Genomic DNA, 13,246 nt, shown 5'->3' on the forward strand with positions numbered 1-13,246 from the left:
TAACTGGGATTTAGACCAGTATTTTGGATACTTATTTCTTCTTTTAGCAATATTTACTTTAGAATAACTGAACCATAGCTGGAAAAATGACATTTCTTGAAGCTGAAGAAACCTGCTTCACTTGGTGGCTCATTTCATAGACATGCAGTCAGACTGCCGGCAAGCAGCCTTCATTTGTCATGCCCTGATCTACACTGCGATACAGAAGTAATCAGATCCAGTTTGACGTTACCATAGTAGCTGTCCGTTGTGGGTTTTCGAGGGAGCTCCTTCCCATTAGCTTGTGTCCATCTAGTGGTGTTAACAGTCCACCTCCAATCAGAGTACCTGTGACCGAGCAGGCACACCGTCAGGAGGAGACACTAGGGTGGTAGAACTTACAGTTTGAAGAGTTCTGTGGGATTGTGAACCAATAAGCAAGGAAGAAGACTTCCACACACTTCCGGAGTGAGGGCTGGGAATACAGCTGAGTGTCAGACTGCTTACCTAGCATGTATAAGGCCTTCCTTTAAATTCCCAGTATCTTAAAGGAGAAACTGTAATATCTCCCATGGGCAAGCAAGGTAGATAGCTAAGATCTGTATTTAATTGGCCAAGTTATGGAAAAGCTGGCCTCCTCTGGATCAGAGACTGTGCCTTGCTTAAGTTTTGGCTTTGGTGGTTGTCTGGGATGCAGTTCTCACTACATAGCCCTCGCTGCCCCGTAACTCACTCTGCAGACCAGGCTGGCTTTGGACTTCCGGAGATGGACCTGCCTCTGCCACCTGAGTGCTGGAATTAAAGGTGTGTGCCACCATGGCCAGCCTCTGCTTTAGTTCTTTTTATGCTCCCCAACCAACAGTGGACACATCCCAAGTGGACAGTTTGGTGAGCTGTCACAGAGCACACCTGCCATTCAAGTTAGGAGACAACCTCAGCAGCTCACCTGCCTCCTCTGCTCACCTCCCATCTTGGAGAGTTCTGGAAGAGAGAGGACTGTCTTTGTTGGGGTTTCTGCTTTTACTTTTAAGTGGATTATATTTTAAGAGAAGCATTAAGTTCATAACAAAATAGAACAGAAGGCAGAGGTGCCACATACCTACCCAACTGCACACACGTGTAGCTGCCTCAACAATATCAAAGGGTATTGCACTGTTATACCTTCTTCCTACGCCCTGCCACGCTGGCATACTTTTTAAATCTATTTTATTTTGGGTTCCTTGAATCTCTCCCTTCTCGGCACAATCCCTTCCAACACCAGGTAGGAGAGAAAGGTTAGTGTGGAAAAGGAGCGTAGTTTCCTCAGCTACTTCCTGCTGTTTAGGATCATAGGGGTCCTTGGGGCAAGTCCAATCCTCATTTCAGGATATCGCCAACTTCTCCTCACCCTGCATCAACAGCAACCAGGAGCAGCAGGAGGGAAGCACCATAGCCTTCCCTCTCTGATCCCCCAGTCTCTCTCTGGGTCTGGCATTTGTCCCCACTGGCAAAGACCACCCCTCCAGGAGGCAGTTCCCAGCTGACAAAGATCATGTGCCCTCTCAGGAGGCAGTTATCAGCTGTGGACAAACTGGAGCAGCCCCCATGTCCCACACCTGGGTTTAAAACAAAAACACATTTACATATCATAAACCAAAACTTCCACAACACTGCCAAGCTCTGATATGTAGCCCGGGTTAGCCTTGAACATGCGATCATCAGCCTCCTGAGGGCTGAGGTTACAGGTGTGAGCCACCAGGCTCAGCTCACAGACCTATCCTTATTACCCATTGTTCACACTTTACGTGAGCATTTACTAAGTTGCACATTCTAAGTGTTTAGATGACTGTAAATAACAAGTGTTCACCATTACAGCATCACGAGACTAGTCACACTGCCCTAATTAAAGTCCTCAGTGCCCTGCCTAGTCAACCCTCCATCCATGCTAACTCACCAATCACCTGTTCTAATACTGTTTCCATAGTCTGCCCCTTAGAATGTCATGTAGCTGAAACCGTGTAACACATACCCTCACGAGACTTTTTCCCATTATATACCGAGTATATGAACATTGCCCATAGTACTTATGTGCCAGTCACCACACTGACAAACACAGAACCTCCTACTCCACTGTGCTGTTACTGTACATTAGCTGTCCACAATAAAGGATTCCTCCACGTAGGCCTCACACTCAGCAGTGGGATGCGGCAGTGCTGCTCTTTGCACTCCTGAGTACTGTCTGGCAGAGCAGATAGGAACCACAAAGTAGCACAATCCCTTCTGCCTCAGCGGCACTGGCCGGCGGGTGGAAATGGTACCCTTGAACAGGCACTTTGCTAGAAACATGTTTTCTTGGTGTTTATAAACCCCTTTCTCATTTATCTAGTTTTCTCTATGGCCATCAGTGTTTTATCTGTGTGTCCCACCAGAGCTGACACATGCCTCAACACATCATTGGAGACACCCCATGCTGGAGATGAGGCACTCCACGCTGGAGACCACACCCCCCACACTGGAGACCAGCTTCTGGAGCCCACTTACTCGAGAGCAACAGCATGGACCAGTTGGTCTCTAGGCCTGTAACACTCTTCTTCCTGGAGCCCCTGCCTTACCTAGGCTAAGGGAATTTCGTTCCCCTCTCCTTGGCTTCTCTTTATCAGACCCCCGTATTTTGGTTTCTTGATTTGTGCCCTTATTTGGAAGGAGTAATTCTCCCTGATAACATCCTGGATAAAGCAGATGGGAATCAGAATATTTAAGGCTTTGGGCTAGAAAGATGGCTCAGCGGTCAAGAGCACTTGCTGCTTATGCTGGTGGGTGTAGGTCATCTTGACACAAGCTATAGTCACACTTCCAGTAAGATCAGCTGTAGGGAATTTTCTTATTAGTGATTGATGCGTGAGAGCCCAGCCCATTGTGGGTGGTGTCATCCCTGGGCTGGTGGTCCTGGATTTTATAAGAAAGCAGGTTGAGGAAGCCCCAAGGAGCAAGCCAGTAAGCAGCAGCCCTGCATGGCCGCTGCCTCAGCTCCTGCCTCCAGGTTCCTGCTCTGTTTGAGTTCCTGTCCTGACTTCCTTCAGTGATGAACAGTGATATGGAAGTGTAAGCCAGATAAACCCTGCCCTCTCTAAGTTGCTTTTGGCCATAGTGTTTACTCAAAGCTATAGTGATCCTCTCCAGAAAGACCAGAGTTCAAGATACCCAAATGGAGGCTCACAACCATCTCTAAGTCCAGTTTCAGGGGACCCAATGCACGGTTGTAGACTCTGAGTGCACTGCATGTGTGTAGAGCACAGACATAGATACAATCCAAAAACCCATACACCTATACACATGACATGATGAAACAAAAATTCTTAATTTCAGGTTTTTTTTTAAAAACTGACTCTCTTTTTTTGTACCTGTGCACTGATTTTATACCTCCCCCACCATCTTATTCTTTTAAAATTCCTTGTTTGCTCATTTAGGCTGGTCTTTCCGCAGGGGCTTCTTCAAATAATGTGCACATCCTCAAGTATTTACCTCCATTTCAGAGCTAGTGGTTGGACTCTCTGATGTGTGGCCAGCTTTGCTGTAAGACTCAGAAGTCACGCCCCACACTGCACTACCCCAACCGTCACCTTTAGAGGTCCCTTCCCTCTCGATGCGCTGGCCCCCTCCACGGGAGTCAGCTTTACACTGTGGTAATAAGTACCTAATGCAGACAACTTACAAAGAGAAAATATTAATGGTGGCTCAGTTTTGGAGGTCCCCGACTGAGCACTTAGCAAGGAAAACCACTCACTTCGTAGCCAGAGATTAAGTAAGAGGTGTGGAGCCGTCAGCCCTCCAGGAGCTGCCTCCCTCAATGAGACACCTTCCTCCAGCCCCAACTCTACCAACCACGTGCACTGGCATGTGTCAAAAGCAATGCCTTGGCAACCCAGCCTTTAACATGGGTGCTCTGGGGGGAGCAAAGAGAAGTTCTTTCATACAGACACCATGTGTGGGAGAGCCTGATACTGCATGATGACAGGGACGTGTTCTGAAAAACACACGGTGAGGTGAATTAGTCACTGTACGGCATACAGGCCACGTACACAGACGCCGGTAGCTAGATGTCTTGAGGCAACGTTACCTTGTTTGGTTGGGTTTTTACTTCTCTGTGATGACAGGGTCTCGCTTGCGTCAAACTCTCATTGTAGCTTAGGCCAGCAGCAAACTCATGGTCCCACTGCCTCCAGCTCCTCAGTGCTGGAACTGCAGCTGGGCAGCACCATGCAATTCAATCTTAAGAGACCACGGCTGTGTGGTGAGCTGGTGACCGAGACAACGCCTGACTACATATAAACGGTAAAGCACATGCACGTGCCTGTCAGGACCCTCCCTGCCTCTCAACTCTTTGGCCCTCTGGTCCTCCTGTTAGTCAGCTATCACTGCAGCGAACACCTGAGACAGTCAGCTTTTAAGGAGAAAAGACTGACTCTCGCTCACAGTTTCGTGTGCTCTAGTGCATGACTCACTCTTGCTTTGGGGGCTGTGGTGAGCATGATGACGGAGCAAACTCCTAAACTGCTCACTTCACAGCCTGACAGGGAGGAAAAGATTGATGTGGGGGCCAGAGTCCACTATATCTTCTAAGATAACCCCAAAGCCTTTCCCAGCTAGACCTTAGGGGAAGCCCTTAGGCTCTCTGCTACAGCACACAGTTCTCCTCCTCACACCCACTCCTGGCGCCCTGATGGCACCTAGGGCTACAGATAGACCCCTTTTAGTTTTAATGTGCAGACCCTAGTCCTCACCTGTGGTACTTAGGTCATTCCCTAGAGGACACAAGTCCCAACAATCATTTAGCCTGGTCAAATGCACCAGTTTAGAAACCTTACCGTACTTGCTTGCTTGCTTGCTGCTTACTGGTGTTTGCCTGCATGTCTGTGGGCACCACACTCATGCCCGGGCCTGTGGATGCCAGAAGATCTCCTGGGACTGGAGTTACAGACGGTTGTGAGCCACCATGTGGGTGCTGGGAATCAGACCCTGGTGCCCTTCAGCACTGAGCCACCTCTCCTGCCCCAGCATCAGCACCCACCTAGGTGCTCCTTACCCCTAACCTTCCCTCCTAGCATGCCCGACCCAGCAATGCTCCCTGTGTTACTACTGTCACTACTTCACCCTTCTTCCTTATGACACCTCCCGGCCAGCATCCTGTCCTGTGAGTGCCCGAGGTACCCACTTAGTGCTGCACATGACCCGGAGAAGAACGTGTCACTGACTGACTGGTCTCACTGTAATCTCCTGACCCTTCACTGAAGGGCTTAGTTGTGCCTGAAAGGCTTAGTCTGTTCACCTTTCTTCACTCAGACATGCCTAGTTCTCTCTTCTGCATGACTTGGTTAGTGCTGTGTTAACTAGCCGAGGCCAAACGGCTACCACAAATGGACCTCGGAGCCTTAAGGCTCTAACGCAACACGAATCCACACATCATTCACTTAACGGGGGTTCTGGGCCAAAGATGGAGAAGCTCTTCTTCATCCAGGCACTTTCTGGTGGCCCTGCCAATTCCGGGTGCTTGAAGTATTTTGGATAACTGAAGCAGAGCTGCTGTGCCCAGGGTCCAGCTGGCAGAAAGAGGAAACACTTGGAAGGCGGTGCACCCCTCAATAAAGGGTGCCACCCGGCAGCGGCAGGCACAGTTCCTGCTTGTCTTCTGTTGGAGATAACACCTAAGTGCACTGACCAAAAGAGGCTGAGAAAAGCGGTCTGTGTTCAGGGACACGGATTTGTGATAAACAATTAGCCATCCAGCAACATGACCTTGTTCCTCGCTCAGCTGAGAAATCAGAAACAACCCCTAGGGACACTGTGTTCTTGATCAATCCGCCCACTCACTTCTCCATGTCTCTAGGAAGAGTCTCTAAAGCCATAGTCTCCGGAGAATGTGGCTGGTGTGGTGACCACGGCAGCCAATGACAAAGCTCACACACGTTTCTTCCCTCATGCTTTCAGCCTCCACAGGGTGTGGGTCTGACCCATGCTCCCTGGGCCCAGCTTTGATGAGACTCCAGTCCCCTGCTTTGGTGCCTTAGCCTGCTGCTGCTGCTCCCCCTCCTCTGTTGGCTTTCCTCACGTAGATCTGAGCTTCCCAAACACTGATGGGGGTCACCCCCGGGGAATTTCTGTGAAGTTGCAGTTGTTAACCGGCACGTTTCTAACAAACTTACTGGTGACACGTTTTGTGGCTGCACATGGGGTAGCAAGACTCTAAGAATGATGTAACTGAGTCTGTCCCCTTCTCTCACAGCAATCAGTTTATGTTCTTTTGTGGTGTGTGTGTGTGTGTGTGTGTGTGTGTGTGTGTGTGTGTGTGTGTGTGTGTGTGTGTGTGTAATCTAGAAGGACAACTTTGGTTTCAGTCCTCACACGCTATCTTTTGTGGGGGGCATGGGAGACAGGCCGGCTAGAAAGGCCCAAGGACCCACTTGCTAGTCTTTGGGACAATGAGAGCATGCTAACCTGCTGGGAGTTTGTTTGCTTGTTTTTTATTTTGACTTTGGTTTTTCGAGACAGGGTTTCTCTGTGCAACAGCTCTGGGTGTCCTGGAACTCGCTCTGTAGCCCAGGCTGGCCTCGAACTCACAGAGACCGCCTGCCTCTGCCTCCCAAGTGCTGGGATTAAAGGTGTGTGCCACCACCGCAGGACAATGCTGGGAGTTCTGGACATAGAATGCAAGTATCCACAGGGCTATTTCCCCAGACCCAGTGTACGATCCAGGTCAGGCGGTGTTAGAACTTTCCTGACTTCGTAGTGACCTCAGCTATCTGGCTGCCTTCAACCCCTTCAAATCTAAACTCAAAAAGTAGCTGCCTTCTTTGTCCTCTGAGTAGTCACTGTCCCTCTTATAACTACCTGGTCTCAAACCCTCCTTTGTTTCTCTTCTTAACCCTAATTAATCAAGTTGTCAAATCCTATAGAAAGTACCTCCACACCATTTCTCAACCATTTAAAATTCTTCCTCCTTAAGTGTTTCTCAGCCATTTGATATTCCTCTGTTGAGAATTCTCTGTTTAGTTCTGCGCCCCATATCTCTATTGGGTTATTTGGTTTGGTGGTGTCTAATTTCTTGAGTTCTTTATATATTTTGGATATTAGACCTTTGTCAGATGAAGGGTTGGTGAAGATCTTTTCCCAGTCTGTAGGCTGTCACTTTGTTCTCTTGACAGTGTCACCTGCCTTACAGAAGCTTCTCAGCCTCATGAGGTCCCATTTATTAATTGTTGACATTAATGCCTGGGCTGTTGGTGTTCTGTTCAGGAAGTTGTCTCCTGTGCCTATGTGTTCCAGACTCTTCCTGACACCATATGCTGGCGAGGGTGTGGAGAAAGAGGAACACTCCTTCATTGCTGGTGGGAATGCAAACTAGTACAACCACTTTGGAAAGCTATCTGGCGCTTTCTCAGAAAAATGGAAATAGGGCTTCCTCAAGACCCAGCTATTCCACTCCTTGGAATATACCCAGAAGATGCACTACCATACAACAGGGACATATGCTCAACCATGTTCATAGCTGCCTTATTCATAATAGCCAGAACTTGGAAACAACCTATATGTCCCTCAGTAGAAGAATGGATAAAGAAACTGTGGTACATCTACACTATGGAATACTAGTCAGCTATTAAAAACAAGAAATTTCCAAAATTTGTGGACAAATGGATTGAACTAGAAATTGTCATAATGAGTGAGTTCACACGGAAGCAAAAAGAGCTAAATGGTATATACTCGCTTATATCGAGACACTAGTCCAAGTTGTACGTCCCTATGAAAAACTGTACCTACCAGGAAAGTGGGTAAGAGGGGAGGACATCCTATTGAGACTTTAGGTGTGAGAAGCCTGGGAGAATGAGGAAATAGAAGGATCCAGTGGGTCCTGGAAAACTACAGGCGAGTCTGCGCCCTGGGGTCCTCCGCAAACTATGGCAGCAGCCAAGGAAAATATAGGCAATAAACCTCGAACCCCTACCCAGACTAGCCGATGGACAGGACATTCTCCACTGTTGAGTGGAGGAGATCTGACTTTCACACAAACTCTGGTGCCCCATATTTGAACATGTCCCTTGTTTGGAGATGCCTGGTGGCACTCAGAGGAAGGACAATAGGTCACCAAGGAGAGACTTGATGCCCTATGAGCATATACAGGGGGAGGAGGTCCCCCTCAGACACAGACATAAGGGAGGGGAGTAGGGGGGAAGTGGGAGGAAGGGAGGAATGGGAGGATACAAGGGATGGGCTAACAACTGAGATGTAATATGAATAAATTAATAAAAAATAAAAATAAAAATAAAATTCTTCCTCCTCTCCCTTTATCTCCTCTTGGCCCCCTTACCCCCAAATCACTCTTTCTGTGTAACCATTGGCGTCCGACTCACTTTTTGGATCAGCTTCCTAAGTGTTGGGAATCATAGATGTGTGTCATCACAGCTCGACAGCTCATCTTATCTGGTTATTAACGTCTACATGGTCAACACAAGGCTGCGAGCTTTCCAGCTCTTAACAACCGCATTCCTTCAGACAGTAGCTGCAAAGCAAAAGCCGCCGCCTTTTCTTCCTCCAAACTTCTAAACCCTAAAAAAAAAAAAAAAATCCTGCCTTAAATACAAATCCTTACACTTGGATCCTGTGCCCCACTTTCAGCTGTTTCCGCCACTTGTCAACATGCCCCAACCTCTAGCGTCTTTACGTCCAATGGGCTCCATCTAAGCCTCCCCCTCTCAGATCCCCCCGCCCCCCCCCCCCCCCCCCCCCGCTAACCCCACCTCTTCCCAGGTCAATTCTAAACGCCTCCTCCCTCGCGCTGCCCCACAGATCGCAGCCCTGGGATCCTGAGTGGCGCTGTTTTTCCACAAGGCCTGGGGGTGGGGTGGGGAGGAGGGGGCGTGGCGTTTGGGGGGAGTGGCGTTTGCTGTAAGTCTGTCTTTGCCTCGCTCCTCGGTCTACGCGTGTGAGGAGAACTTCAAGTCCTCTCGGCATCCCTGCAGCGTCTTACCCTCGGCGGTGACTTGTGTGGGACAGCGTCAGGCAGCCCGGGCGGCTGGGCTCCAGCTCTGCCTTTAAGCTGTGGGGTTTGGGTAAGCCGCCTAACTTTGCTTGCAAAACTAAACCAAGCCCCCATAAGGTGTTTGGGGCGGAGGGACGGGGCGGTCCTGCTTTCCCGAGGGAAACCGAGGCCGTCCGGCCGTGTGCATCTTCGCTTGCCGCACCGCCCTCCCTCACGCACTGGAGGTCCTCCTCCGCCCACGGGCCTCCCCAGAGCCGAGCGATCCCGCCGCGCCGCGTGGGCGGCGGCCTAAGCCTACGTCCCGGAAGGCCTCCCACCTTCCTGGCTCGGCGACCCCGAGGACCGCGGAGCCGCCGCCTACGCGAGCCGTTTGGACCCTGCGCGGCCCCCGTAGCGCCGCTCCTCCAGCAGGTGGTTCTGGTCCTCCGCGGTCCGTCACCCGCGGACCTCTCCTCGGCGTCCGCGTCCGCGTCCGCCGCGCCGCGACCCTCGTGAAAGAAGTCCGCGCGCCGCCGCGGGCGCCAGGCCTGCGGGTCCGCCCCGCCCCGCCCGCCGCGCGCCCGGCCGCCCGGCCGCGGGCCCGTTACTGCGGACGCCCCGCGCCCAGCGCCCAGCGCCCAACGCCCGGGGCCAGCGCGGGAGCGGCGGGGAGACGACAGCGGCCGCGCCGCGGCGAGGCCCGGTGAGTCCGCGGAGCCCCGCAGCTCGCGGCTGAGGCGACGCGGCCGAGTGAGGCCTGAGGCGGGAACCGGGCCGGGCGGCGGGAAGGGCGAGGGGGCCCGCGGAGGCTGCGGGGGAGTGCGGGCCGCAGGCCTGGTCCGCGGCGGCCGCGGGAGTGACAGGTGCGGCCGCCCGGAGCGTCCCCTCCTGACTCGGCTGTCGCCCGCAGGCTCGGACGCCGCGTCTCGGCTGCAGGTGGGGCTCGCCCGGTCCGCGCTCTTTTCTCCGGGTACTTCGCGAACAAGTTTTGGAGCACCCGGAATCGCTCGCGCGTGGGATTTGGCTTCGGGTCCCGCAGGAGGGAGAGTGAGGGGACTGCACGCCGCCCTCCCCGCAGGGCAGCCAGAGGTAGCCGCGCACGGTTCTCGGACGAGCCTTCCACAGCCGCCGGCGGCGGCGGGGTCGCCAGCCTCAGGGTGTTCGTAGCTACCAGCAGTTGGGACAAAAGTTTATTCCATTGTCTGCCCCGCCCCCTCTCTTTGCCGTATTTCTCAGTTGATGCCGGTGGAGAGAGTTGTAGGGAAAAGACTTTCCGCGAGGATGAAAACCGCATCGTTCTGCACCCTCGTCTATATGAATGTAACCAGAATGAAGTTAAGCTGCAGCTCCGAAAATATTCAAGAAACTACCTAGAAATCGTAATACTATGTTGAGAGTCTTTCTAGAAACCTAGGGTTTCCCTACGCTAGTTTATACCACGAAAGTTGCTAAGAAGTCAAAGCCTTTAGTGAGTTTATCTTTAAAGATGAAAATACACTCACTTAAATAATAGTAACCTGGGGCTTCTAGCACTCGCTGTAGAGCAAGAACCTACAGGTGGATCAGAGGAATGTCGTGTGGAAGTGAAAATACTTGCACTTGATTCATTTTCAAGAACCCACAGAAACAACTGCAGATTAGAGAAGGGAGGCTGAGCTTAACGTGTGTGTGTGTGTGTGTGTGTGTGTGTGTGTGTGTGTGTGTGTGTGTGTGTGTGTGTGTGTAATTTGGGGGATACCTTTAAGTTGATGCCTTTTGCTGGAAGCAGTTTCAGGAAGCATTTGGTCATGATCCCTGTGAACTTTAACTTCTAAGAAGTCAAAGTGACAGGAACAGAGATCAGAGATACTTAATGTTATTTCATTTTATTCTCACTTTGTAATAGGGGCATGTACTCAGGACCATTCCTAGTCATCAGTTTGTTGCGATTACTTTTTATGGATTTATTTTTTATGTATATGAGTGGTGTCTACACACACACACACACACACACACACACACACACACACACCAGAAAAGGGAATCAGATCCCATTATAGATGATTGCAAGCCACCATGTGGTTACTGGGAATTGAACTCAGGACCTCTGGAAGAGCAGCTCTTTATTGTTAGATTTCACAAAGGCCTCTCAGACTGGACATAATGGTGTATGCCTGTGCTCCCAGGACTCAGGAGGCTGGGACAGCAGGATTGAGAGTTTGACTCCTGTCTAGGATACACAGTGAGATCCTATCTCAAAGCGTACAGCCACATTAATTGATGGCTTTTACACTATGCAGTTTCTTTTTGGATCATGCTAACTGGTTGGTAGTGCTAATAGACAGTAAGTACTGTTGTTTTTAAAGGAGATAAAACTGTTCTTGAGTAAAAATGATGTAATTGACTTCCCCTGGATGGAGTCTTTCCTGACTCTAGTGATGTCATAGAGGAAGGAGGTCATAATGGCTGTGGCCCTTCCTAGACACCAAGAAGAGTGATCATCTGTAAATCCTGCTGATTGTATCTTAGCCTCTTCCTTCCTAGAAGTAGTTTATTTTACACCCTCACCTTAAAAAAAAAAAAAACCACTTTGACACAAAATCAAAAACTTCCTACAAACAAGATTCCTAGAAAAAAATTAGTTGTAGGAATAATTTGTTGTGATGGTACTTTTAATGAAACAGTTTTGAACTGATTGTTAATTTAAGTGCACTTCGCACCCCCTTTTTCTAGTTAAGAAGCACACATTTCAGTGCATGCTGGGGGTAGCACCGCGTACTCAGAAAATGTAATAAGGCCCCAGCCAGTAAGCTTGCTATCGTTATTTGTTATTTCTTTTGGCTGAGAGTTTCCTACTGTGTAGCCCAGGCTAGCCTTGAACTTATACCCTTCCAATCCCGAGACTGCAGATGATAAACTTATCTGCTAATGTGCTGAGTCCTTGGTAGAGCTCTGGCCCACAAAGCAGAGGTCCTTGTTGTTCAGTGCCTTGAGCTGCAGGAGCTAGTTACAGTGGCAGCTGTTCAGAGGAGTCCGGTGAACAACAGAAGTGTGAGTGGAAGGTAGCTTGAGGGCAGAGCAGAGTTGACTTGCAAGGGGGCTAAACTTGAGGATGGAGAAGTTTCAAGTGGAGGAGGCAGACGCTCTAGACTCGGAGAACAGCATAGATGAAGACAGGAAGGAGCAAACAAGGTGAGGTGCTCAGGAGGCCCTCAGTGGCCTGTGTTCTTGAAGAACGGGAAATGTGAGGAATCACTGTAGACATCTAGCATATGCCATAATGTTAAGGAATTTTGGAGTATGGAGTATGACGGAAATTCTGTTGCGCCTTTTGTATCGCTGCAGCCTCAGGGACAGTCTCCCAGTGACAAGAGATAGCATTGCAAATGATAAAGTGCCTGCGTGTTTTTTTATTGTAAACTTGCTTCTTTTGATTATTTTTCTGAAACGTTTGTTCTTAGGCTGCCTTATAAACATCTTTGTCTCTCATCAACCCTTACAGCTTTATCTTATAGAGGAAAAGTTCCCTTTTGTATTTAGTAGTCCTGGAACACAAAGCAGCTGTCCTATAGTAAGCTACACCCCCAGCACCAAATTCATTCTTAACAGAAGACTCAAAGGGTGGAGAGGAAAAAACTACAACACTCTATTTAGGTTTCTTGATTTAAAACTTTACTTTGTAGTATTTTACTAATATATAAGTGTCTATATAGTAAGTACCATATTTATAAACTACTTTAGTGGGGGGCCTTTATTCTTGAACTGTGTGCTTTAATTATGTCAGTATCCAAATGAGTGTTTAAGAACTAAGCATGCTTAAAGAGCAGAGAGAGAGCAAGGGAGCTGTGAACACAAAACTAAAGGGTACCAACCCTAACCACACCCTGAGGAAGGAAGCCCTCAACACCTGTGGACACCTACCCTAACCACTCCCTGAGGGAAGGAAGCCCTCAACACCTGTGGACACCTACCCTAACCACACCCTGCGGAAAGGAAGCCCTCAACACCTGTGCCGTCTGCAGGAGCTGCAGGGTTGTGGAGTTTGCTGTTGTTGGTTTGGTCTTTCGAGACAGGGTTTCTCTGTGTAGCCTTGGCTGTTCTGGTCTTGATTCATAGACCAGGCAGGCCTTGATCTGCCTACCTCTGCCTCTGCCTCTGCCTCTGCCTCCTCCTCTGCTGGGACCATAGGTGTGTACCACTGCCCCCAACACGGGTTGTTGTTTTTTAAGGCTTCAGAGGAGTTGGTAATTTTATAAAATGGCTATTTCTGGAAATTCTTCAGAAGTTGATTCATGAAGC

General features: G+C 49.8%; 2 protein-coding genes across 6 annotated transcripts in view; one reads left to right on the forward strand and one right to left on the reverse strand.

The window, feature by feature from the left end:
- Positions 1-10,262, reverse strand: part of LOC311605063 (uncharacterized protein) — a gene marked incomplete at its 5' end in the record, with an annotated part of 36,833 nt that extends 26,571 nt beyond the window's left edge. Inside the window, 3 exons of the mRNA XM_084795353.1 lie at positions 8,361-8,556; positions 8,978-9,992; positions 10,070-10,262. Of these exons, the coding sequence (XP_084651479.1) occupies positions 8,550-8,556; positions 8,978-9,992; positions 10,070-10,262 (1,215 nt within the window). The 3' untranslated portion in view covers positions 8,361-8,549. The remainder of the gene's footprint in view (positions 1-8,360; positions 8,557-8,977; positions 9,993-10,069) is intronic.
- GKAP1 (G kinase anchoring protein 1) overlaps positions 8,924-13,246 on the forward strand; it is a 36,954-nt gene continuing 32,631 nt past the window's right edge. For 3 of the 5 annotated variants that reach the window (XM_084794570.1, XM_084794569.1, XM_084794573.1), the window contains exons 1-2: positions 9,542-9,671; positions 9,879-10,057. The gene's annotated coding sequence lies outside the window, so the exon portion shown is untranslated. Of the gene's footprint in view, positions 9,060-9,538; positions 9,672-9,878; positions 10,058-13,246 lie in introns of those variants that run through there. The other 2 variants (XM_084794572.1, XM_084794571.1) reach the window with 2 other exon arrangements.

Source organism: Acomys minous (assembly GCF_964271855.1).
Source record: "Acomys minous genome assembly, chromosome: 9".
Lineage (NCBI taxonomy): Eukaryota > Metazoa > Chordata > Mammalia > Rodentia > Muridae > Acomys > Acomys minous.